This window comes from Anas platyrhynchos, chromosome 25 (assembly GCF_047663525.1).
Source record: "Anas platyrhynchos isolate ZD024472 breed Pekin duck chromosome 25, IASCAAS_PekinDuck_T2T, whole genome shotgun sequence".
NCBI classification, from domain to species: Eukaryota; Metazoa; Chordata; class Aves; order Anseriformes; family Anatidae; genus Anas; species Anas platyrhynchos.
Genome location: NC_092611.1, coordinates 5,666,511 through 5,692,317, shown reverse-complemented (window position 1 = coordinate 5,692,317; position 25,807 = coordinate 5,666,511). Strand labels below are relative to the sequence as shown.

Here is a 25,807-nt window from a genome sequence, read left to right as displayed (position 1 = left end):
GAGTAGAAAATAAAGTTAGCTTGTTAATTTTTAGGCCACACAGGTCTTCCACCAGCACAGCTTCTACCAGTGATAGGTTTAAAGAAAGAGCATAAAGAAAAAATTCTTAATATCTTAAAAAAAAATAAAACCCCAGGCCCAAGCCAGGCAATATAAAACATACCAGACACACTCATGCACAGCATTTGACAGCCAAGGCTGGCTCTTTTTAATTGGAGAGACAAAAAACCCAAGTTTTAAAATTACAGCCATTGAAAAGACGACGAATTAAGAAACATGTAAACACAGCAGAGGCTTAATTACAAGTTGCACTGCTTGGTTTAGTACTTGCACACTCCCCCCTGCCTGACTCTGCGTAGGAGAGAGGGAATGACCCAAGTAATGAGCAGAACCATCCAGCTCGGGGGGGACACAGCAGCTCAGGTAGTGTCTGCCCCTTCCCATGCTAATGAAATGCTTTTCTAATAGTACCTTGTCCTGGAGTGACCTCATGCTTCAACTTCTCGCTCAAGATGCTCAGCACGCCTGTTCCACCCCAAACAGAGGGCCTAGTGGGTAACAGGTTGAACGGTCCATTTAGTTTAAGTAAAAGTGGGGATTGTTTCTAAATTCTGATTCTGCAGGTAGGGATGTGGGAGAGGGGCACAAAGTAGGAAAAAAAAAACAACAAAAAGAAACCCACGATCAACCATGTAGGCTCATGCACCTTTTCCAAGTAATCTGTCCCAAAGCAATGAGCAGATATTTAACAGAAATCTCCTTACAGCGCGTTTCTTGTCAGACAATTATCTTATATCCTCTACTGATGCTGTTTGGCCAGTAAACAAACCACTCCTGGAATGCAGAGACATCGTCCATAGGGTTTCTTTCATACCACATGGCCCACAACCGAAAGGAATATGCAAGGAAAGAAAATCCTAGGTGGGATGTGAGTTGAGGGAAAGCAGAGGGTGGTTAGGGTGCTGCTGTGCTCAGCTTAGCCATGGAAAGGTGCTCTGCTATCCCCAGGGGCTCCCAATGGGAGCTTCATTTGTCTCTAGAAGATTGTGTATTGCCACAGCACAGGTGATTTCCCCCTTCATAGAGGGGGAGTAGAATAAGTGAGTGTCAAGGTAATATCCTGATTCCTTTTCCAAGTGAGACCTGCAGCGGGTTACCACCCCTTGCCCCGGCAAAATAACGTAATTGTCTAAAGTAAGCTTTTGCTTCAGTCTTAGGAAGACACGGCTCCAGCCCACAGCACAGACTTCTCAGGTAGAGTGCAAGCCAAGTCTTCATGATTACAGAGCAGAAACATGGTGTGACACGAGCACTCAGCAGAGATGAGATCATTAGTGTCCTCTACAACAGAGCAAGACTGCCCAGCTCTACTAAAAACCACAACCTTACACGTGGTGAGTAAAAGATAACTTACTTTGGCAAGCAGAAACACACATTTATCACTGAAATACAGTAGCTGTCTTATTACATAAAAAGCTCCCCTTCCCACCCAGACCCCATTCCCTCCACCAGCACCACTCCACTGAACAAAGCAGAAGATGCTTGCATTTCCCAGCTGCAAGAAAACTTTTCTACCCGCAGCTGTAGGACAGAGGCAGAGGAGGTTCATTCCAGAGTCAAAAGGAAGCCGGACCAAACCATGGTGAGCCACAAACTCGCAGGGAAATTCTGCCAATTCCCACTTGATGGAGCTCATATCCCAGCATTTAGTGCAGCCCTGTATCTCCATCTGGTAGGAGGTCTGACCACCTGCTTCTCTGAAGGGCTTCTAACCAGGATGGATATTCTCCGAACTCAGTCAACCACAACTACAAAGCCACATCTAATTTTTAAGGGAGGAGTGAGTCCCTTCTGGGAATGTTCTCATGATTCAACTTAGCTGAAGACTAAAAGCAGCTTATTTTAGAATTAAAAACAAACAAACAAACAAACAAAAACAACTGCATTCAGGTTCTCAGTTCCTGGCATACCCTCAGACCTCACTGGTGACTTCAGCTCAGGCCTCTAGAGCATTTCTCTGGAAGTGGAAAACTCCTTTCCAGAAGGAAAACGCCCTTCTAGTTGCTGCCTGGCTTCATCTATCAGCATGCACCAGCCACGAGCTCCTTAAGCGACTGCAACCACTTTCTGACATTACTAATCCTCATCCTGCAGGCATGAGGGAGCAAATAAAAAAAAAAAAAACACAACACATTTCTATACTGTTCTCTGTCCTCCTACAAAGCCTGCTCCATCACGAGGACACAAGACACGAGCAGGGCAGTGTGTGCAACGCAAACCCACTCCCGCAGAGCCCCCATTCACTTCTCACATTCCTACACTGCTCTCCAGACCTCTCGAGGCTGGGCTGCCTCTGCTCTGCAGCAGCAACTGGGACCTGGAAGACTGCAGCAACCAGAGACTGAATCTTGTGGATACTCAAGCAGGGACAACACCTGGAAGGCGCTGCTCTCAGCCAGGAACCTTCCTGCCCCCACTTTTGGCCACCCAGCAGCACTCCTTGCTCCCTCCTGACCGTCACCCAGCCTGTGCCACATCCTACTGCCTTTGCACACCTCGCTCCCTCCTACCGACCACCACAGCTCCCCTTTGACACAGCCTGGCAGTCAGGAGCTGCCGCAGCAAGGACACAAAAGCTCTCATGCTGCCTGTGCTCCACCAGCAAGGCGACTGTGTAGCAGCCCAGGGCTGACTCGGCTCCATTCTGTAATTGCTTGTGACAAAGAATCCACCAGCAGCACGAAGAGGAAGGGGAGGCAGCAAGGCGATAACGTGAAGCAGCTTCAAGCAGCTCAGCCTCTGACTCCCTCCTCTACCTCCCAGCTAAACACCGTGTCATTTTCCCTCGTGAAGATTTCAGAAAGGCGAGAAAAACATCCATCCCACACAGCCCCAAAGCGCCCTCCATACCGCTGAGAAGAAGCAGCAGATTTGGCCTTCACTTGCTCTCTCCCTCCCCGCTGCCGCACTGAAAGGGTCTCGAGGCCAAGAGGAGATCAGGCAGCTCCGCAGCCTCCAGACACATTTCTCAAAGCAGCCAACCCCAGAGGAATGTAGATGACTGGGAAGCACCGAGGTACCTTCAACTCCACACCACCAGTGCTCCAGCTTGCCTTGCCCTCCCATCCCCTTCGCACCCTACTAGTCCTCTGAAGAAAGGAATTAAGTCAAAAACAGATTTTTTTTTTTTTTCATGAAGTCTCTGAAGTGTTTCTTCTTCCTCCACGCCGCTGTCCCCACTGGCTCCACAGCAGCCTTCCTCTGCGTGGCCTCTCACTGCCGGCCGTTGTTCTCTGCAGGCTGGCTGGGGGTCTTGGCCTCCGTGTGGGAGGACGTCCCCTCAAAGCGCTGGGAGGCGATGGCCGCTTGGTGGGACATGCTCTTCCTCACTATGTCTCCTTTCCGCCACAGCACCACCTCCTGTAGCAACACAGCCAGCAGGGCTCATCAGGGCTTGTGAGATCTGCTCCCAGCCCCACCTGGCCCCAAACACTGAACCAAACCGCCGAGCACAGCACAGCTGCAGAGTGGAAAAGTTCCCCTGAGGGGCACCTTCTCCACTCATCCCCAGCACCACTCACATCTGACCTGCTCAGACCATCTCTTCTAGACCCTCTTTGCACACTCTACAAGGTCTAGTTAAGGATACTCCATTAAAGATATTCAACTAAAGTATATTCATTTAAAGAATGTGATTTTCCCCCATGGGAATCCAGCAGGCCCTTACATCACAGTACCCCAAGCGGCAGCCTGCAGGCCCAAGACCTGGCAGCTCTGCTTCTCACCTGCTGTTTAAAGTAGCGCCTCTCTTCCTCATCGATCAGCACCAGGTTGAGGTAATAACGCACGGAGAACTTCTTATTGATGTCCCTCATCGTTGGAGTCAGCTCGTAGCCAGCCAGAAAGAGCCTGATGGGAATGGACTCCCCTGCAAAACGCACAAAACCATCAGCACAGGCAGAATGTGAACCTGGAGATACAAACCATGAGAGCACCAGCAAAACAATTTCACTAGGGCACATCAAACTTTGGGACAGTTTCCACAAGTGGACTAAGACGAACTAAAAGACCTTGAGTCCCTTCAAAAAGCTATCAGCATGTATGGTCCATAGCCAGATCCTGCCCTTGCTGATAGCTATCCCATCTCCACTTTAAGAGCATGAGACTCATTTGTGACCCATGTTGCAGGAAAAAAAAAAAAAAAACAAATAAAGTGACATTTTCACTGGCAGGTAGCTCTGCTAGGCAGTAGAACTAGAAAACAAGTGGCACTGGAGGTTGGCACAGAGCTAGAACACTCTCTTTCTGCTCCAAGTTAAAGAAATGCCAACTGATGACCCAAGCCAACAGTGAATTTACATCATTCCTGGTTCTGCCACTCCTTCATCAAAAAGAGGAAGCAAAATCCCTGCAACTTACCATGCCTCCATTCCCCCATCCCACCAGAGAAGGGGGTCATATTTAATCACCTACATAAGCTGCCATGAGTTCACCAGTGCAATAGGATGCATGTTACCAGCTACCACGCAGATTCAACCGAAGATACTGTAGGACTCAAATTCCCACCCTGCTGGATTTCAGGAGAGGAATTTTGACGGGTTCATCTGCCATCTCACCTCTCACAGGTGCCCCGTCCATGATCTCATATTTAGCTATTGTGTCATTCTCATGATACACGTTGGGTCCAGTCCCTGTTGTTTCTCTCTTGATGATATCTATCTCCATGTGTTTGATCTTGATCCGCACTAGCAGGAAGTAGATCTTACCGACAATCACATCTTTTAAATGATACCTGGCACGTGAAGGAAGGAAGCAGTCAAACATTGCGCAGCAGAACGGGATACAGACCGAAGAGCAGGAGCTCACTTGTCACGCACTTGGCTCTTATGCTCAGCCCCAGCTGTAAATCTCAGCTGATGTATCTACCACCTGCTGTAAGCAGTACCTCAGCTTTCATCCTCCCAGCTTTTGGAAATCGGCAAGAACATTCAGCATGATCAGATAACTAAAAACAGAATTTCAGACTGCGATAGCAAAGCCCCCCAAACCGATCTTTTAGGTCAATTAAAACTAGCCCAAATGTTAGACTGCATGGAGATTTGCCAGCATCAGCTGAGAAGGATGCATTAAAAGTAGTTTAAAAGTGTCAGTTCCTGCTTCAGTGCCTGAATTATTGTCCTACTGCAGCTGTACTGTCTGGTAAAAAGCAGTGTTATACTTTAAAGGCACTTGAAAATACTGATCTCGCTAAAGATACAGAAAAGGGGAAGTTACTGCAATGGCCTCATGCTATGCACTACGCCACAGCCATTGTGCCCCACTCCTTGGGGCAGAGAGCGCATCTACGGGCAAGGAGAGGAACCCACAGACCCTCCACCAGGACCAGTTACTGCGCTTCAGTGATCTGCCTGCCAGCCCCGCTGGAAGGCAAGAAGAAAATCATTTGAGGACCACAAGCAAGACACGTGCTTCAGGCCACCGAAGGAAGCTGTCCTCTGGAGATGATTCCCCACAGCCACTGGCTGCTCTTCAGCCACTTACTTGGACTTGTTGTACTCGAACTCGATGTGCAGGCAGTCCTCAATCCCCACCTCCATCTTAATTGAGGAGTTGAGCTCCGGGTAGGTGCTCAGAGTGTGCACGACGATGTCCATCTCCTTCACCACATCGTTCAGCCTGCGGCTGACGGTCGCTCGGAGGAAATACCTGCAAGGGAAGTCTCCTTCTGTTAGCGTTGCACAGGGAGCAATGGTGATGGAGCAGCGAGGGTCGCGGGGCTGACTGGATTGCACCGGGCTATTCAAGGCAGTTTCTGAGCAGCCAACACCCCGTGTTGGCAAAGACAGAACGGAATTTTCAAATGGAAAAGCAGATTCTTCTGAGACTTGTCTGAACTTTCATATATTTGTAAGCCTGCATTACCTAAGCATCATTTTGTGGATGTCAAGTCAACCGGAGTGCTGAGATGTGAAATACAGCTCGCAACATATGAACAAGATACAAGCTAGGCATCTGTTTGCATATAGAACACAATTAAAGTCAACAAGACTGATTGCAAGACAGTGAAAATGTCCCTGTTGGGGACTAAAGCAAACAATTTCTTTTGTGTTTTTTTGAATTACCAAGTAAATTGAAAAGCATTTGGTAGATTCAGAAGGGGATGATTTCTTGCTTAAATGGGGCAAAGCAAGTTCCTTGGAGCCTGATGCAAGCTTATAAAAGTACAGCCCTCAAACACAGCCTTCTACAATTCAGCCCACCAAATTTCATTTGAGTTGCATTATATACTTGCAGGTACATTTGGGAACAGAAGCTGCACTCCAGTATCCTCACAATAAGCATTGGTAGCTGCACACTGCACAGAACCAGGAACTGGGGTCAGCAAAGAGGAGACTCACCGTAACTTCACGTTCTGCCCCGTGTAGGACTCATAAGGTTTTTCCACATGTGTGAATTCAAAGTCGAATGTCTGTGACTGAGTGAATTCACCGGGACGGGCCAGGTCCTTCACCAGAGACACAAACTCGTGGTGGTTTCCTCGGTCATAGTAGAGTTCTAGGAAGAGGCAAGCCCACGTTAAGCAGTGCTGCTCAATCCCACGCACAAAATCACAGTGAGGAAATGCAGGAGATTTCTCAGCTACAAGCAACTCTCCTGTCCAAATCAGGAATTCTTTTACCACCATTCAGAGAACCTGCCAGGGGTTCTGGACTTGGACATACTGCACTTGCTCACTGCTCTTCGTCTAAGCCAGATGTGGGCCAGATGTTGAGCACGTGCCATCACAGTGGCTGGGACAGCAAGCCTATGGCATGTGGCAGGTCCAAGGCCAGTAAAGAGCCAGGAAAATCAAGCTGCTGGTTAAGGCTAATTAGTTATTTGCTCACTCCACCAGTCAGCAGTCACATGTATTAATGGATGCCTGAACTGACTGCAGTTCTTCATAAGCTGATGTCAAAGCCTGGCACAAGAAAGGGGTTATTTTGTGACAGCCCAGGTTCCTGCTGTATTTTCTTGATCTATTCCTAACCCTTCCCCAGTTCCATAAATGATGAGAGATCCCTGAAAGAGGAGGGAAGAGGTCTGCATGGCCTCACCTACTACAATAAATCAGGACATCAGCTTGCATTAGGGTGACGTGGGTCATCTATAATCAATATTAATTATGTCCAGGCTGTTTGAGGAGTCATGCAACCCCCCCTAGCCATTTTCTACATGGCTGTATATTCAAGACCAAAGGCACTGGCACTCTAATAAGAAAAAAAGAAAAAAAAAAACAACACCACTGCATCTTTAGAACAGCAAACAGTGACAGAGCAAAAATGCAGGGTTAAGAGGCTTCCAGCTGTCCTGCTAATTCTTTGACAACAAAGAATTTGAGCGGCCTTGATTCAGATACTGAGGAAAACAAGTAGCAGTGGAGATCCTCACTGCCTCTGCGCTGAGCAGTGCTGTGCCTGACACCCAAGCGTGTGTATCCATCTAGATAACGAATGGCCACGCAAACATCGGTGAGGGAGGAGCGTTCACCTGGGGAAGCACTGTTCAAACCAGCTCAAGTGACTAATGTGGTCACATTGCTTCAGTTCTCCCCACAACCTTCCCACGTCTGCAGGAACCGACTCCAGGCTCCACGTTTAAAGCAAGCGATTCCCTCTGCGCTTCCGCAGAGTTTTCCCTCGCATGCCAAAGCAGCAGAAACTTAAAACTCTGCAATTTGCATTCAGAGCTCTGTGCTGCACATACCCATCAATGAAACCTGCCCTTCCCAGCCCTGTGCGTGAGCTATGTGACTACAAGACACCCACACAGTCCTTCAGAAAGGTAAAGCCTTAGCCAATCTGATACGTTTAGATGAGAAAGCAAAAACCTAAGTCATCAGACAATTGTAGGAGCAAGTTCACTGTCAGCACTGAACCACGCAGGGAGGCTTTTGGGAGGTGCTGCAAGAGTTCAGGAGCAGCAGCAAGACTCTTCTCTGCTCCTTGAGGTGCATGGTGAGATTTCTGCTTTTAAGTAATGCCTGGTTCTTGTAGCCCCTTGCTCATCTTATCTTTTTAATGGAAATACTGGCACGAGACCACCTCTCACTTACAGAGCAAGTGTCCCCAAGCCCTTCAGGCTGGGCAGGCAGGTGACATGAGGAAGCCAACGCTTCCTGCACCCCGTGTGTCCACTGGGAGGAGAGCGCTTGTTGGTGTGACAGGGAGAACACATGGCACATAATAAGAGGAATATATCATCTTCCCACACAATGCGGAAGGCAACCATCAAATTTAAAGCAAGGGGAGGCAAATGTCAGCGCGCTGACTCCTCTGCTGCCTCGGAAGGGCAGAGATTGGCACTTCTCAGAGGAAAAAGATTGATGTTTCCCACGTTTCTGAAGCCATTAACAATTCGAACAGGTAGAAGCTGTACTGTCAGCTTCTCGGAGCTGTAAGGCTTCCAGATTTACAAAGCACCCTGCCAACACTTGGGTGGCATGCTCAGGACACAGAAACTGCAGGTGAAGGGAAATCCTAAGTGGTTTCTGTGCTCCCAGGGCTGTGTATTCAAACTCTGGACTCTGGCACCCAGAAGCAAAGAGCTGTTTTCGCTGTGACACATCGCCTGTTTATGTCTCGGCCTCTTGGCCTGTTAAATTGTCTTCTGTACATACAGACCTTGTGACCATGGGAAGTCGGAACATAAAGCAAGCTGGTTTGAGAATGGAAAGCGTTGAGGAAGTGCCATCAGCAGCACAAACTTCCGTGCTGTGGCAAAGCAGCATGATGGGTAAAAACAAAGGACACAGCAGCTCCTCACGCACTGTAGGACAACGTGGAAGAATTAAAGCAGTTATTCCAAATCCATTGGGCTCAGAAGTCTTACTCCGAAGTTACATAGGGCTCAGAAGTTACTCCGAAATGGGTAACCAGCAGCAGGCAAGGCAGCACAGAGAAGACACAGTGGAGCAGGAGGTTCGTGCTTACTTTCCACTGAGGATCTCAACCAAACAGGAAGCCACAACCAGCTCCTGATCAACAGGCTCACTTGTGCTCCACTATTTACAGGCTATCCTCCCCTTTTCTCTCCAAAAGGGGATCATTACGCACAAACAAGGCCCAGAAAAAAATGAAACAGAAGTATCAGAGCTAGATGGGAAATATCTCTAGTTCCCTTTCCTATACTGCACCATTTACAACGCAAAGGTTGCGTGCGTACAGCTTGTGCAGTGATTTTCAGCCCTAACCCCAGGTCCAGAGGGCCCCAGACGAAACTATCGCACACACACAGCTCACTGAATACACAAGCAGAGAATGGCCACATCACGAGCAACACCTTAAACTTATTTTGGCCTGCGGGTCTCGGACACATCCATGAAATGCTGACATCTCTCTGCTCCAAGGGTGGGTGTGGCAGCTACCTTTCCTCTAAGAAAGCAGGAAACACCTCCATCTGTGTCGGTTACACACACAGATAGCCACATGTTTCACCTGAATGTGCCAGGACGGGCGGTCAGCCGTGCAAGGAAAATCAGAGCAGAAGATGGAACCAGCGGGGCAGAGCCTGTAGGCTTCAAGAGAGCTCACTGACATGAGTAAGGCGCGTTGTGGGCAACGCTGTGGTTGCTGATGTGAAATCTACGTGCAAAACCCACCCAATTTGCCCTCCTCGGGCCTACCAAGATCAATAGCCCCAGAATAAAGGCAAGCAGCCATCCTGTAGTGCTCTGATAAGGAGCTGCGAATGCAGGCACCCCGCTGAATGCCACCTCACTGCTGTCGTTGCTAGGATCTCCAGGCTACGGCGTGAACCCGCAGGATGGAGCCCAAGTTTTCTGCTGCCTCCGAGGACGTGCGTTTCAGAGACAAGTCAGTGCCTGAGCAGGGGCATGAAAATAGGACAAGACGAGCATGACCTGGAAAAAAAAAAAAAACAAAAAAAAACCAACCAAACCCCGCTCACCGATCTGCCCGATGAACTCCACCTTGATGCCCTGGTGCTCCAGCCGCTTGTTGGGGTGCTTGAGGGTGAGGATGACCCTGCCGGCCACGGTCTCCCCGTCGTAGAAGAGGAAATATTTCTCCTTCTTGCCTTCCTCCGTCTTGTGCTCCACTCGCCGCCGGCTCTCGCCGTCGCTCAGCACCAGCTCCAGCTCGGCGCTCTGCCCGAACCCGAAGAAGCTCATGGTGCTGCTCCCAACGGGGCGGCCGGCCCCGGGGCAGCGGCCGGGCACGGATCCGAATCCTCGCTCCGGGGGGCACCGGGAGGGGGGGGGGAAGCGACTGGGGTGCGAGGGGGGCACCGAGGGGATGGGGGCGGCCGCAATGCGGCAGGGGATGGGGAGAGGGAGCGGGAGGGGAGCGGGGCTGGGGTCCCGATAGGGATGGGGGCGGGATTGGGGTGGGGAGGGGGGAGGGGATCGGGACCGGGATGGGGCTGGGGGTGGGGGCCCGGATTAGGACCGGGACCGGGAGCAGGGCCGGGATCCGGATCGGGACCGGATCAGGACCGGACCGGGATCAGATCCGGGATCCGGATCCGGATCAGGACCAGAATCCGGATCAGGATCAGGATCAGGACCGGGTCGGGACCGGGACCGGGATCAGCACCGGGATCCGGATCAGGACCGGATCAGGACCAGGGCCGATTCAGGACCGGGATCCGGACCCGGATCCGGATCAGAACCGGGACCAGGACCGGAATCCGGATCAGGATCAGGACCGGGTCGTGACCGGCACCGGGATCAGGACCGGGACCCAGATCAGGACCGGACCGAGATCAGGACCGGACCGGGACCAGAACCGGGATGACGATCTGGACCCAAATCCGGATCCGGACCGGGACCGGGCCCAGCACCGGGACCGTGTCCGGGGCCCTCCCCCGTCTCCCCCTCCCCACCCTCCGCCGCCGCCGCCGCCGCCGTCCGGGGCCGGTCCCGCAGCGCGCATGCGCCCCCACGCCCCGGGCCCCGTCCCCGCGGCGCTCCGCCCGCCGGCCCCGCCCCTCCCCGCCGCGCAGCCTCCGCCCCGCCCCTTCCCGCTTTCCCTTCCGGGATGCCGCCCGCCCATTGGCCGCCGGCCCCGCGGCCGCTCGCCATTGGTCGCTTCGAAGGCGCCGGGTGGCGGCAACAAAATGGCGGCGGCGGCTGAGGAGGAGGCGCTGCGAGCTCTGGCGCTGTGGCGGCTGCGGGAGCTGCCCGGCGGTGAGGGCGGGGAGCGGGGCGCTGGGTGCCGGGGGCAGCCCGGGTGTGGATGTGTCAGGGACGGGGCAGCCCCTGTTGTCTTCTAATGGCTGTCAGCGCGTACCCGCAAACCCGTTTTGAGGGAAATTCGGGGGAAAAAAGATAAAATAAGTGGTTTGTGTGGGAGCTGTGTGTGTGTCGGGGGGTGGGGCTGCCCCACGGGTGTTTTGGTGTGTGCTCGTGTGTGTGTGCCCCCTGTGTGGGTGTCTGGGGTGCTTTAGTGTATGTTCACCTGTGTGTGCAAACCAGTCTTTAGAGAAATCCACAAAATAATATAAAGAACTGCAACTACATGGGCTGAAAATAATATAAAGAACACACCCCAAAGCGTCTAAACCCACCTTGCCTTAGGTCTGGACGTCGAGGTGGTCAGCACACAAACACCTGCTTCTGTCTTACCAGCAATGCAAAACAAACTTCACATCTCTTTTCTTTTTTTCATGTCTTGTAGTCTGGGTGAACACAGTCTGGGACCTCGATTTCACAGAGGCTGAACCTCTGGACCCCAAGATAGAAAGGGAGATCACAGAAGATGGGCTGAATGCTTTCACCTGCCTTTACCAGGCTCTCTCTCCGTTCACTGTTGTGGACAATGAGAACAGACGGGTAAGGCTGATCACACCAGGCTGCAGAGTGCCCAGCAAAGACACAGGTCCTGTGTTTTGCTGTTATTCAAGGCTATCCTGGCTTGAATTTTATAAAAATATTCGGAGAGACTGCACCAGAAAATCTTTGTCTGGCATACACAACAGAATATTTCAGAGGAAACCAATTACGATGTTTATCCAAAAATCACATGTATGTGTGGTTTGATTGCAGCGGCAACTGTTAAAATATTCGTGGTAACTGCAAAGGAAATGTCTTGCCACAGTATAGCTCACAAGAATTTTTAGAGTACAGCATGAGAAAGGCCTTTGTGATAACCATTTTGTCTGAGGTCTTTTTTGAGTGGGTGTCCTTGTAGAGAGCTAGCTTCTTGCTGGGTTTCTTACTGCTGTTCTTGTATTTTGCCTTAGAATATCTGGGCCTTGTTTGCTGAAAACAACCTCTCGCAGAACGCTCTTGTGGCTGTGTTGTACCACTTTGTCCAAGCGGGCCTGGATAAAAAAGCTAACACGCAGCAGAGGGTTTATGCTCTTCATGCAGCTGGGTTGTACTTCTTACTGCTCGAAATCCCAGGTGAGTGAAGGGATGCACCTCCTTATGGTTGGATAAAACATGATTCCTTGTTGCAGGGGGCAGTCGGGTAGTGATACTACTGGAGAATGTCGTTGCTGATTGTAGGACCTGATACCAACAGGTTTTGTTCAAATGATACTTTTTTTTCTCCTGCTGATCTTTCTTAGGTTCCTAGGACAGTGCTTCTGTCCTTGCCATCTCCTTCTGTAAAAGCAAATGGAGAGATGGCCAGGTGACTTTCTGCTGTCTACGTATTTTGTCCAGAAGGTGGCTCATATTTTCTTCTCTGGGCAGGTAGTATAGCTAGCCGGATGTTCCACATGCTGATGTTTGATAAATGTCTTCAAATCCTGAGAAAAAGCTGGCCTCAGGAACCAAACCTGATGAGGAAAAGAAAGAAGACGCATGCTGCAAGCTCTCAGACCAATGCAAGAACAAATAGAAAGAAAGGAAAGCCAAGCAGGAACAGGAGCTCCAACGTAAGATGTTTGTGTAATGTCTTCAGATAAAAGCCTCTATTAATGAGCAAATTGTTGGCAACCTATTTAAGTTCTAGGTTAGTGTGATAGTTCTCTTTTTCAGCCTTTGTTTTTTTTTCTTTTGCTTAACCTTTTCTTCAGCAGTTGGTCTGTACTTTTGATTCTCTAGCTATTGTTAAGAATTTCAGAGGTCTGATGATTCAGTTCAGTTTCTTGGCTGCTGATGAATAGAAAAGTGAAGCTTATTTGTCTGTAACATTGTTAGAAAGCTCCGTAGCAAAGGGAGAAGCTAATTTATATCATCTTCTTCAGGACATCTGCAAGTTCGTATGTGACAAGCTTGCAAACAGCATTCGAGTTTCCTTGCTGATGGGGAGTTAAGGGCTGAATGCTGTGGTTAGCTGTACTCAGCTGCCAACTGATGCTTATGTGATTTTTAAATGGAACCAAGGATCACACATCAGAATCCCGACGGAATATTGGTGCCAGGGGGTAATGACAAGCAAGGGAAGATGATGGATTTCAGTTATCATATTAGAATTCAGATAATTGTCTTCAGTTCCGATGGACTTTCCTCATTTGAAACCTGCAAAATGAGGATAAGCTCTGCTGGAGCTTTCTTGCAGTGTATGCAGCTTTCATCCTTCTGCCTGTTTTTCCTTTTTTTTTTTTTTTTTCCATTATTAGATGCATTTAACTAATCTGAATGAAAAGACTTAGAATTTTGGATGTGAAATACTGTAGGACCGAGCCTGAGAACTCTTTGAAACACCAAAATGTGCAAAAGAGATCAGTCACTGCTGTGGGGCAAGACAGTTCTGTTTCTTTTCTCTACCAATACAGGTGGACGAGATGCTCGAAGAGGAGGAAGAAGAGGACCCTGACGAGGTTTACTTTTCAACTGATGATCTTCTTCAAGTTCGCAAATCAATCTTTCTTCTTTTCAAAAACATCCTAAGACTTCTACAAAAGTTCTCCCTAAAAGAAAAACCTCAGTGTTTGCAGAACTGCCTGCAGGTAATAAGATTCTACTCAGGGAACCTTATGTCCTCCACCACAAACACGATGCAGAACCCTGTAAGGACGCAGGAGTGTTGGCAGGCCTGCCTTTCACAGACTGGTCCCCTGAACAGACTGTTCTCTATAAATCTCAGGGCAGGGTACATGCTCTGTGTCTGTGTCTTATGCTTAGTGCTTGCTGGCTGATGCCAGCTGGGCCATTCCTGTTCCATTTTGTGGTGTTAACCCTCACTGTACCCAGGGGAAAGACACACAATATTGAGCCTGGGGATTTTGGGGTCTGCTTATGTTCTGTGTCATGCGAGGGACTGTGGTTTCAGAGTTACAGAGCTCACATTCTCTGTTCTGGCACCCAAGCAGACCTGCACATCACGTCCTTGTGTGAATCAGCTAAGCTTAGCTTTCTTTCTTTGCAGATCTTTGTTGAAATGACAAACTTTGAGCCGGTGGAACACGAGTTCAAGTTTTCAGCAACAATGTGAGCAATTAATTCTGAATGTTTATACGGTGCCTTGGAGAAGTAAAGCCCTCAGCGCTTGTGTTGTTATTATCCTGATTATACCAAAATGAAAGCATTGATTTCTTTCAGAAGAGATAATTAGAACGTGTTCCACCTAGCTAAAAGTAAACAACATTTAGTGATTATTGAACGTTTTCCAGTCAATGAGCACAGTTAATTGTAACAGTTGTAGTAAATGTTTCTCTGATGAGAGATTAAGACATCTCTTTGCCTTCTTTTGCCTAGGAACGTTAACGAAGCCAAATATATCCCCGAGCTGGCCTATTATGGGCTGTGGCTACTGTGCTCCCCTCTGCATGGTACCGAAAATAAGGTAAAAGTTGGACAAAGTCTTTAGAATTCTCACTGCTCTATTGAAAAGCAGTAGTTGTTTCCTTCGTTCTTTACACATCGTTTTGTTGGGTATTTTTACTTTATACATGTGTGCACATGTGTTTGCCATGTCAGAGTCAAGATGCTTTTTTCTGCCCCAGTGCATATTTCCTTTGACTTGTAGGACAACGCGTTTCATGTGTGTTATGTTCTGGGCTTTAGTGACATTTTGGATGAATTAATTGAAAACGGAGGATAGCTGCAGTGATGTTAGACCTTTGAATCTTTAACAAGAGAACTCCAGGTTACTGCCTTTGCCTGGATTTTCTTGTCCCCTGCTAGGTGGAGCTCCAGCACTGTTTCTGTAGCGTGCTGTGGCGTTTGATTGTGCAGCAGAGAAGCATGATGGGATCAGGGGAAACATTATGCCCAGATCATGGTAAGCAGGACTGATGCTAGTTCAGAGAACACTGTGTCATCATGGAACATCCAGTTGTACCAGAAATCTGGCTACAGCTTTACATTTTTATTTTGGTAAATTCTTCAGCATGGTGTGTCATCCCCTGCTTACCTGTGTGTGTGCTGCTCCTGTAGATGGAGCTTTTGAACTCTGGGTGTGACCGTGCTTGGTGAATTTGCATAAACCAAGATCTATGTTCCCTTTTTTAGACCGACCTCATCTTCCCTGTCTCTCCTGTTGGACTGCTCAGTGAGCCTCAAGATGATGAGGCATGCTGTGGTCCCAAAAGTGCGGCAGGGAGGAAACTCCAAAAGTTCTAGTGCAAGTGGCAGTAAAAACATGCATTCATTTTAAGATGTCTTCTGTTTAAAAGAAGAAAAAAAAAAAACAAGGAATTTTACCACATTCCAAATGTTTCTGGCAAATTGAACCGCTTTGGAGCGGATCTGTAGGTGTTGTCAGGATGCTCTCAGGCCTTACTGGACTTGTATGAGAACATTACAGCTAGGGAAGTTCTGTGTATTAATGGGTCCTCTCTGAATTCTGCCAGAGGTCATGTTTTGTCAGGTTCTATGACTTGGGCTGAAGCTTGTTTGGTTGAGAATTATTTTGTAAAACTAGTTAAGAATGCTACTGTCTGCTCCAGCTGCTACTGAAGATGAACGTGAAGATAATCTTTCCCTTCCAGGTTCTTCGTTGTGTCTTCCAACGAATCCTCAGTGTCATTCTGATGGTGGAAGGTGGTGTAGGTTCCAGACACTCAGTTCTTGCAATCACATCAGCTGTGATCAGTGCCAGGAATCAGGCTATAAAATTCATCAGGTGAAGTACTACCCTTCCTGGGTATGTCTGCTCTTCTGTCTGCTTTTGCTTTACTCTTTGGTTGATAAAGGGATGAGACGAAGTGGGACTGACTTTGAAGTTTGTGCAATTGGGGCTTAATTAAAATTTGTGTAATGGGAATTTACTGAACTTGCTGTTGGAGGGAAAATGAGGAGCTGTTTGACAGAGCAGTGACAATGAGTGGAAGGGAGGTACTTTCTGTCTGTTGCTTTGTGTCTTCAGTTTTTCGGGTTTCGTAAGTTATTATTTTGTAGTTTATTATTATGAAGAAGATAAAATATTAGTAAGGAGGTCATTTCTCTTTATTTCTTTGCTTTCTCCTGCTTAAAGATGTTTTGCCTTTGATTATTTGTAGGGATCTGTGTTTTTCAAAAGTCTAGTTTGTGCAAAGATCCACAGACAACATTTAATAAGTAGATTAAGAATAAAGAAGCTTTTCATATTGCCCTTCTCCTTGTAGGAAAGTACTGGAAGAAACGTTTTCTGCCTGCAAAGTCAGGTTAATGTGTAAAGTAAGTAGGTCTGCTCTCTGACAGTATCGTTTACACCAGCCCAGGCGATTCCAGAACGTGCACCTTTCAGAATGCATTTCAAAAGGAACATTCCATATGTGATTTTTGCTCTGTTATATAAACAGCCTTATTAAAACGTGCTTGTTTTTCCTTCTGCACAGTTCTGTAGTAGAGGAGCTGAAAGAAGTTGCCTTTCCTGTTCTTCGAATATTACTGCAACATATCTGCACCAAGGTATGCTACTCTCTGGTGTATCTTGGGCTGAAGAACTTGTGTGTGGATATATTGCAGTATCTCTAACAGTTTGATGATTTTTTTCATCGTGTTTTATAAGGAATTAAAATATTTTCATTGTCTGCACGTTTCTTTACAGCCCGATCACATTGTGTGTTAATTTTTATTGGATTTCCCAGATGTCTTCAAAATCTTGTCACGTCCTAGGAGAATCCTGACACTTCCTCCCCTCATTTACAATAAACTGTACCCTACTTCTGGCCTTCCCAAATCTGCAGTTGCTTTTAACACTGTTTTAGTAGAGGAAAATGAGGATTATGAGAGCTCTTTCTTCACTAACCATCTGAAGTCTGCCATGTAGAAACACTGCCTCTTGATTTAATCTGAGCTCCACCTCTGCTTCGGGGAACTTGCTTTGCATGTGTGAGTGCTGAAGCAGTGACCAAGGAAGCTGTGATTGTTATCCCAGTGCTTCCTGAATGTGGCCATTTTGCCTCATTAAATAAACAAATAATGCTCTTATGCTATAAAATGCCCTTCTGGCTTCTAGAGCAGAGCGCTGAAATATTGTAATGTGCCATTGTTCCTGTTTTTCAGGTCCCAGATAAGGCTGATTATCGCACATATGCTGCACAGGCCTTGGTGAATTTGCTGAATAAACTGCCTTGTATAGAGTTTGCTGACTTCATTGCTTGGCTTTATAAATACTCACACAACAGTAAAGTAAGTACATCTTACTGTTCCAGAGTTCAGCTACAGCAGTGCTGTGAGGAGGAAAAGTTCAATAGCAGTACTGAATAGCATAATTGTTGCTGATAACCAAGAGTTTGATAAACTACGTACGTAAAACCTGTGTCTGCTTACATTGACGCAGCACCTTGTGCATTTTCTCTTTCAGATTTCCTACAGAGTGTTTGCTCTTGATGTAGCTTTAGCTCTGTTGGATGTGCCAGAGAGAAACTCAGGTGTCTCCTTGTCACAGGATCAGCAGAAGTTTCTAAAGCACAAGTTTTTAGTACAGGTCATGGTGTTTGGCCGGTGTTCGGACAAAGCATCCATGGTCCGTAGCAAAGCTTTAAGCAGTTTTGCCCGCTGTCTGGAAATGAAAGGTGCTGCTGCCTTGGATAGTATACAGGATTTATTACAAGGCTGTAAGTATTATGGGTAAATTAAATGGTTAAAATGTTTCTGGAGTTTTCTGGGGAGTCATTATTGGGAGACAGCAGCACTAGTTGTCAGGCTCTTTGAAATTTGCACTGAGTGCCCTTGTGTGTTGTGTCATAAAGAGAAGTAATAGATGAGTCTCGTTACTTGTGAAGCCTTATATTTGGAAGGCATTCATTGTCATATATCTGCTCTAAATAGATTCCTGCATGAGATATCTTTGGCAGATATTTACCAAAAAATGGAATTGTACATTTAGAAAGAGATTAATTCTTGACTATCAGTTGATTAAGTCTTGAGTTGCCTTTTACCTCTGCTAAATTTGGGTTTTCGTGATTGGCATTCTGAACTCCCTCAGGTTTGGTAAAGGCCAGATGGCACAACTCAGAAGTGTGCATACAGCATCCAATGGTTAGATCACTTGCTTGAAAAAATTTGGAATGACAGAATATCCTGAATGAAAACGATTCATTTAATTTCTTTTTTTATTTCTTTTTGGCAGCCTATGACCATGCAGTCTTGGAAGCAAACACAAACAGTACGAGTTCGATCATCGGTGCAGAAGGTATAGAGTCATTCTCTTATGATAAGCCTCAGACTTTTCTTGGCATGCCATTTTCTAAAAATGTACCTATAAACATAGGGCGTGCATGAAGCTCTCATTTAACAATGAACCATGTTGCTTAGTTGAATGTAAGCTGTTTTTGTTCTTAAACTTTGAACTTTTCTTTCAGCTACATCCAACAATCCATTGAAGACCCTGCCGACTTTCAAAACTATTGAGCTGACAGGCGGCAACGATACTGCTGTGCTTGATGGTACATCAACATTATCCTGGCCTTTTCAGATAGCTTTTCAAAACTTTAATTGAAATTAGATTTTCTGAAGTGTGTTCATTGTCCATTTTTCAAGGAAAGCAGAGAGATCTTTCTGTAGAGCTGTTAAAAACCACTTAGGGGTGATGAAGGGGGGTGGAAGTGCCAGCGATAAAGAAATACTATTTCCACTTAAGTCTGGAAGATACATTTAATCGTGAAATACTGATGTTCATTTGTACTAATGTGGTAGCAACACTTGTTGAAAAGCAGGTAATTTATCCTTTCCAAAAAGGATGGTAATTGATGTGGGATATAATACTTGTAACTCCATAAATTTAAGGGTAATTAAATCTCTTGCTCCAGTGCACAAAGAACTAATATATTTTCGCTGCATAAAACACAGCACCTTCGTCTAGCTCTGTGATGCAGGGAAGAATTTAATTCTCTGCAGCATCAGCTATTGGCTGGAGTTGAAAGCAAAGCGTGAGGTTAAATGGACTGATGCAGAACGTCAACCTGATGGTTCTAATTTCTTGATGGCATGAAATCAGCATAGAAGTTGGCTTTTGTGGCTGTGATGTTTCTTTGAATCTCTTCAACGTAAAATCTCTTCTTCCTAACCTTTAGGCCTCTGCTGGTATCTTTGCTCTCAGTTCTTGCTGTTCACCTCTCTTGAACTGCTGACAATTCAATTTACTGCTTAGTTCGCATCCTGCATTTGTGGCTTTGTTACATTTCTCACGCTGCTCTTCATGTGGGATCTCTCTCCCTATCTCCACGAGCCAGGCTTCTATCTTCTCTATTGAAAGCTTTCTTTTAAAACATTTTGCTGATAAATTTCATTAATCTGCTTTCTCCGATAGAACTGTCCTCCGGGCCACTTAAGGTATTGTGCAGTCCCTGTTTAGTTGCAGGCTCTGTGTGGCAGCAGATGCCTGGTTTTGTATCCGATACCCAGCTGAGCATACACTTGGCACTTGGCAAAACAAATTAAGAAAAGGCTTGGATGAAAAAAGGCTGTCTGTGGCTCAAGAGGATAGCTGAGAAACAGTGCGCTCAGAGTCAGTCAAGGTGCATTAGCAAAGCTGTCTGGCACACACTTGTTTGGCTTATGCCTGTGCTCATTTTGCATTTCTATGAAGACCAAACAGCTCATATTTTAGAAGCAAAATAAATCTTAGCTGAGGATATTCAGAACTCGCTATATGCACAAGGGCAAAGATAAGAAGGGTAGGGATAATCTGCAGGGTGAAGTGTGCTCTACAGAATATTCAGTGCCCGACAGTGCATAAACAGTGTGTTCCCTTGCTAGTTCTCAGCCATTTAGGACCCAGGGGTTTTTTGTTTGTTTTTCCTGTGTCACTGTGAGTAAAAATCAATGACAATTGTCAAAGTGTGACTAATTCAGCAGATTTGGTCACCTTCACAGGAGCTTGATTATTTTTTTATTTCTTTGGCGAAGTCTTGCAGTGAAAAGGTTCTGTGCTTTTCCATCAAGCTATTCTCAGGAGGAAGATGCAATTGTAGTTACCTGCCAATTAAGAAAGTACTAATCATGCAGATCAAAACCCCTTTGCTTCCTTTGGTAAAAACCTGCTTTCAAACTACTGTTGATTATTTCCCTGTGACTAATCCTGTTTCTTAATGGCAACGCAGTAGACCTCCAGATGAATCTCTCAAAGTACCAGGTTACCAGATTTGACATATTCTTAGGAAATCTCTTTCTGCCAGAATTCAAATAAGTAGTAATAAATAGAAGCCTTAAAAGCAAGAGTACAATGGTTGAAATCAGTATTGTTTGTCAGTAGTCCACTTAAATTATTCAAAAGCTGAGAAATAGTTTTTGCTTTATATATTCAGTAGTGTGTCAGTTAATAAAATATTTTATTATTATAAAGTAAAATGTATTTTTTTCCCTGAGAATGTGCAGAAATATGTATAAATATAGCTGTTAAAAGTAAAACTTCTTATAAGGTTTAACTTTCCATTCAGTAGGGGGGATGTGTTCTGGTTTCCTTGCAGACTCCTGGGTTCTTCTTCGCAACAGCCATTCTGCAGCTCAGGAATTCAGTCAGATCCAAAATGGAGAGGTTTCCCCTCTGTAAAATAGAGTAATTCATATATTAGTACTTTATATCGTGTGGAGCTGTGAGGCATAATTCAGAAAAGGTTGTTGTAGGCATTCTGAACTATTTGCATACAAGTTGATGGATCTATCATGTGTCTGCGGTGGATCTGGGGTTACTCTGTGTGGTTTTCCCACATATGGCAGAGTTACCTGTGCTGTACACTTTGATTAGAACTTGGCGTGATTTCTCTGAGCTTTCAAACTTTGAAGGTAACCTAACATCTCTTATATAGGAAAATAAATGTGTCGGAAATTACGAATCATTTCTTTTTGCTGTGTGTATCGAATGATTTGGTACATTGATTTCTTTTGTAATAAGTCTTAGGATTTATTTTCAAAGTTTAAGAATTTGTTTGTTTTTTTTTTTTCCTCTGGCAGAATGACAGCTGCAAAGAACCCAAGATTATTTCCAATTTTTTTTTTCTTGCTGTGCTTTCTTCCATCCCAATCTCTTGCCTCTGAAAGCCTTGGGGAACAAATCTATTGCTCAGCCAAGTTCAGAGCTGTGTCCCTCCTTGTCTCTGCACAGCGTACTGCATGTTAGCACTGCAAAATGGTGGGGGGAAATCTGTCTAGGTGGGTATTATAATTTCTTTTTATCATGGTTTTGGATAGGAAAGGAAGTCATGGCCATGCTCAGACTGCGAGCTGGGGATGAGAAAACCAATGTGAGGAAATCTGCTCTCCAGGTACAGTGTTTTCTGCACGTGTTCTTGTTCTGCGTGATTACCCAGAATGAAGTTAAAATAATCAGGCAATAACCAACTGCATGCAAGTTTGCCCATCTGTAGTTTTTTGCTATTTGTACAGAATGTATATAAGCCTTAAAAAGGTCTTGTCTAATAGTTCCTGATAAGTAAACAATGCAAGCACGATGATGATTTTTTTTTTCCTAGTATTCTTGCCAGCGTTCACTTACTCCATCACTTAGAGAGCCTCTTTTCAAGTGTCAATAGCCATTCAACTTGAGTGACTTCTTTATAAGCTCAGGCATAATGAGTACTTAATTTTGTTTCAACCTTGTTAACAGAGACTTTAGGTTATATCTACCATCCTTTTGAGGAATGCCTTGCTTTGCTTGTTGCTTAATTCTTTTTAATTAAGTCATGAGCTTTAAAAGAGATTCTTCAATGAAAATTTCATCATTTTATTAAATATGCATCTGCTGTTGACTGACTTAATATTAGTCTTCTTTCCCCCAGTTCTTCCCCTTCAGTTCCCAGGCTGTTTTGAGCTTCTCAAGTGTAGAATTTATAACTGTTCTGTTGAGAGGCATTTCAGTTCTCCCCCCCTTTATCTCTGGGTAAGAGACATAAGTCACGCAAGAGAAATCTCAGTTTCAAGGGGAAATTGTGACATTAATTCTATACAGAATTCTGTTTTAAAATCTGAATGACTGAAAGGATGCTTTCTGTATGAAGTTCTGCCCAGTACGTGGAAATTATTAATATTATTCTTTGCTCTCAGTGAGATACTTTAATCTCTAGTTAAAGTTGGTGAGGAGTAGAATGTCTTTTTGATTTGTTACCCAGTGCTCTTGGCCTGTATTCCCAGCAAAATTGTGCTGGTATTTGACTTCCAGGTCTTTATGAACATCCTGAAACACAAAGTGATCCCTTGTACTGCAGAAGATTTGTCCACTCTTCAGGAGCGTTGCCGGGACCCTGCAGTTTCTGTGCGGAAGCAGGCCTTGCAGTCTATAACAGAGCTCCTTGTGGTGAGAAAAAAATACCATGAACTCTTATCCAGACCTGAGGTGGATGAAGTGTAGGTTGAAATGAGGAGGACACAGGCAAATCTGGTACACATCAGTTGTTCGTTCACCAAATTTCGTTTTATGACTGCATTTTATTTTTTTATTATCTCTTGACTTGAAGTCATAACTTACACATACTTGTGATTTATGTAGGATGCTTCCAGCTGTTGGAAACATTTATATTCCTGACTACTGATTTATATGTCATGGAGAAAATGTTTATGTTGCTGGCCTTCTCAAGCTGGGGAGAGAGAAAGCTGAATCACTTCACTGGGACGTAATATGTAGATGATAGCACTGTAATATTTTTCGTCTTCAATTTATTCTCAAAGGTTTAGTATCTTAGTGTTGGAGCGTGAGGTTGATATTAATCAAAACTCTTTGGTTTTAGTGTTAAATCATCTGCTATACAGTTTTATTGCAATACTATTGCAATTATTTATAGGGCTTCAAAACAAAACAAAAGTAGTACAGTACCGTACCCCAGGTATCTTGATCATAGTTACAATCAGTACCTTGGGTGGTGTCAAGGAAATTTGTTCCCTTGTCCCGCATGCTGCCACAACACTGTGCTAGTTTAGCAGCATGCTGTCTTATTAAAATGTATTTTAAAAGTTGATAAATGACTCTCAAGGTTTCTAGGCTCTTGCTGATCTTACCTGTGCATATAGAACCGTAGAAATACTAAGAAATGTTTCTAATATGAAGTGCATTTCTCTCAGTCTCAGCACGATAACGTCCTGGTGCAGAAGGCCTGGTTACACGGAGTTGTGCCTGTTGTGATGGACACTGAAAACTCTGTTCAAGAAAAGGCCTTGGATTGCCTTGACCAGGTCTTGTTGCAGCATATAAAGCATTATACGAAATTCCAGAGCGAAGATCAAAAGCAGACTCTAGCGTGGGAGCTCCTTACCCTCTTGACTTCAGAGAGCCAGGAGCTGAGGTAAGTGTCTCTCCCTGCATTGCTGGCGTTTCCATAACAGCCCTTTGTCTAGTGACCTGGATGTCTTTATTGCCTTTAGTACATTAGCATTCATGGACAAAATCCAGATTTAAAAAAAAAAAAAAACTTGATCGTATTGGAATGTGCAGTTTTCTCTTTACAGTAGGAAATTGCCTATTGACCAGAGGACTAGGATAGGAGCATGAGCTTATACTCCTAGCTCTCCTATTCCTCATGTGACCACAGACCATTATGTATCATAGTTTACATATTATTTAAATGCATGAGCTGCCTACTGCATAAGGGCAAGAAACTAAATTTATTGGTGGGTTGGGTTTTTTTAAGCTATTTGAATTTTCAGCTTGAAGTAGTCAACGTAAGTGCATGCTGCTGCTAGAGATGGAAGCTATCACATTGTGAGCTGCTTGTGCTGCTCTGCCAGCTCTTAGGACACATGAACTGTCAAACAGACACATTGGCAGCTGGTGAGAAGAGTGCAGTTTTGCTTTGTGTCAAGTATTTTTATTTGCTTTTGTTACCTGTGCAGTCTCCCTGAACTCTAGCATTCGTATACGGGAATGTCACCTGCTATTCTTGGTGTGTTGGTAGCAGCATGAATGTTAAATGGAGGTGTTCTGATGACAGAAGTAAGAGAGGATATATAAAGAAAGGAGAAGATTGTCTTTTATTAATTCTGATGTACAATATGTTACTTGTCTTATGACAAATAGAATTATTCTGCCTTTTGCAGAATGCTGTGGGATGAAGCAGAAGAAAAGGGATAACACAGTATGGCAAGGACGCAACATTGATCAAAGGCAGCTGTATGTTTATTAGTCAACAGGGCATAATAGCTCCGAAATAGAAAATGAGATACTGCTTGTGCTGCCTTGCCAATCTGTACCACTGTCAGTGATCTAATTTGGGCTATTTCATGACATAGTTTGCAGAGTTGACAGAGTTGTGGCACCTTCTACTTCATGACCTTAGAGTACCTTGCAGCTTGATAAATGTTAGAACTCTCTCAATGTGAAGGGGGCTACAGCTAAAACAGAAAAATGGGCAGCTTGTGGTGCCTCAACATCACGTCCTGTTCCATTATGGGTGTTCAAATAAAAACTGCTGGAAAGTCTTTGGTACAGGTTGCTGAAATGTTTTCTTGATTCGTTGTGATACCAGTTCTGTCTCACTGACACGCTGCACTACATTCATGCTTGTGTGGCAGCTCTGTAATGCATTAGGACTGGTAACTGATATGAACTGTAACCATCAGAGCAGGTAACTGAAAGAGACCAAAAGTCCTGCTAGTAAAACATGTAGTGGAAATCTTGACATATTCTGGAAAGTAGGAATGTGAAGTGACAGCAGCTTTCTTGTGTTTCTCAGTGTATCCTGGACAGAGATGCTGGGTTTTACTGGCAGCATCCAAGAGCAAGTGTTCTGTTCACTCCTTGTTTAACTTGTGTTTCTTTCTTTCTTCCTTGTAGCCGTTACATGAACAAAGCCTTTTACATTTGGTCCCAGCAGAAAAAATTCTCTTCCACTTTCATCAATAACGTGATGTCTCATGTGGAAACGGAGCATGCTGTGCCAGCTTGGATGTTGCTTGCTAAGGTGGCAGGTTCTTCACCCAAGCTGGATTACTCCAAGGTCATTGAATCCTGGGACAGTGTCAGCAGGTATGTTTGTGCTTTGAGCTCTTCCCTCCATTCTGCAGGGAAGAGACAGGAGTAAAGATGAGGAGCAATGCAAGTGAGCACTTCCTGTCCTTTGACAGGCAAAGTGCTGCTTAGATCATTGTTCTTTATTCAGGCAACTGGTCTGTGCAGGGAGGAAGCAGGTGTAATGGCCCACAGATCTGTGCAGTAATGAAGTCTTACATTAAGCTTTTTGAGTTTTCATTTGGTTTGACAACTCTGCCTTGATAATACATAGCCAAGGTGAAAGGATTCTTCTAGCGTGGTTTGGTGGTGTTCCGCAGCATTAATTTTGGCTTGTCCACGCTGCTGTTTTTCAGGCAGCAGAACGTGAGCACTGACACTATAGGACATATACTGTGTGTCATCAGTCATGTCGCAAAGCACCTCCCTCAGAGCACCTGCAAGAGGCTGATTGGTGAGTGACTGAGAAGCTGCAGAGTGGAAGGCAGAGTTTGGTTTTGTCTCACAGCTTAACAGTTATTTCTTCTCCACAAGCAGTTGATTAGCTTAAA

The 25,807-nt window shown here is 45.4% G+C and overlaps 2 protein-coding genes across 2 annotated transcripts in view; one reads left to right on the top strand and one right to left on the bottom strand.

The window, feature by feature from the left end:
• Window positions 1-175: 175 nt before the first annotated feature.
• VPS26B (VPS26 retromer complex component B) lies at window positions 176-10,442 on the bottom strand. Its single transcript, XM_005011262.4, has 6 exons — window positions 9,949-10,442; window positions 6,399-6,555; window positions 5,542-5,706; window positions 4,617-4,792; window positions 3,786-3,928; window positions 176-3,420 (listed from the first exon to the last, which is right to left on the bottom strand). Exons 1-6 carry the CDS (start codon window positions 10,169-10,171, stop codon window positions 3,274-3,276), a joined length of 1,011 nt encoding a protein of 336 aa, XP_005011319.1. The 5' UTR covers window positions 10,172-10,442; the 3' UTR covers window positions 176-3,273.
• A 490-nt stretch (window positions 10,443-10,932) lies between these two features.
• Window positions 10,933-25,807, top strand: part of NCAPD3 (non-SMC condensin II complex subunit D3) — a 28,275-nt gene continuing 13,400 nt past the window's right edge. The window contains exons 1-18 of the mRNA XM_027444146.3: window positions 10,933-11,188; window positions 11,679-11,833; window positions 12,244-12,406; window positions 12,701-12,885; window positions 13,729-13,902; window positions 14,322-14,383; window positions 14,651-14,738; window positions 15,886-16,019; window positions 16,714-16,786; window positions 17,384-17,509; window positions 17,685-17,937; window positions 18,453-18,515; window positions 18,685-18,768; window positions 21,512-21,585; window positions 22,479-22,613; window positions 23,375-23,595; window positions 25,083-25,274; window positions 25,613-25,710. Of these exons, the coding sequence (XP_027299947.3) occupies window positions 10,933-11,188; window positions 11,679-11,833; window positions 12,244-12,406; window positions 12,701-12,885; window positions 13,729-13,902; window positions 14,322-14,383; window positions 14,651-14,738; window positions 15,886-16,019; window positions 16,714-16,786; window positions 17,384-17,509; window positions 17,685-17,937; window positions 18,453-18,515; window positions 18,685-18,768; window positions 21,512-21,585; window positions 22,479-22,613; window positions 23,375-23,595; window positions 25,083-25,274; window positions 25,613-25,710 (2,536 nt within the window). The remainder of the gene's footprint in view (window positions 11,189-11,678; window positions 11,834-12,243; window positions 12,407-12,700; window positions 12,886-13,728; window positions 13,903-14,321; window positions 14,384-14,650; window positions 14,739-15,885; window positions 16,020-16,713; window positions 16,787-17,383; window positions 17,510-17,684; window positions 17,938-18,452; window positions 18,516-18,684; window positions 18,769-21,511; window positions 21,586-22,478; window positions 22,614-23,374; window positions 23,596-25,082; window positions 25,275-25,612; window positions 25,711-25,807) is intronic.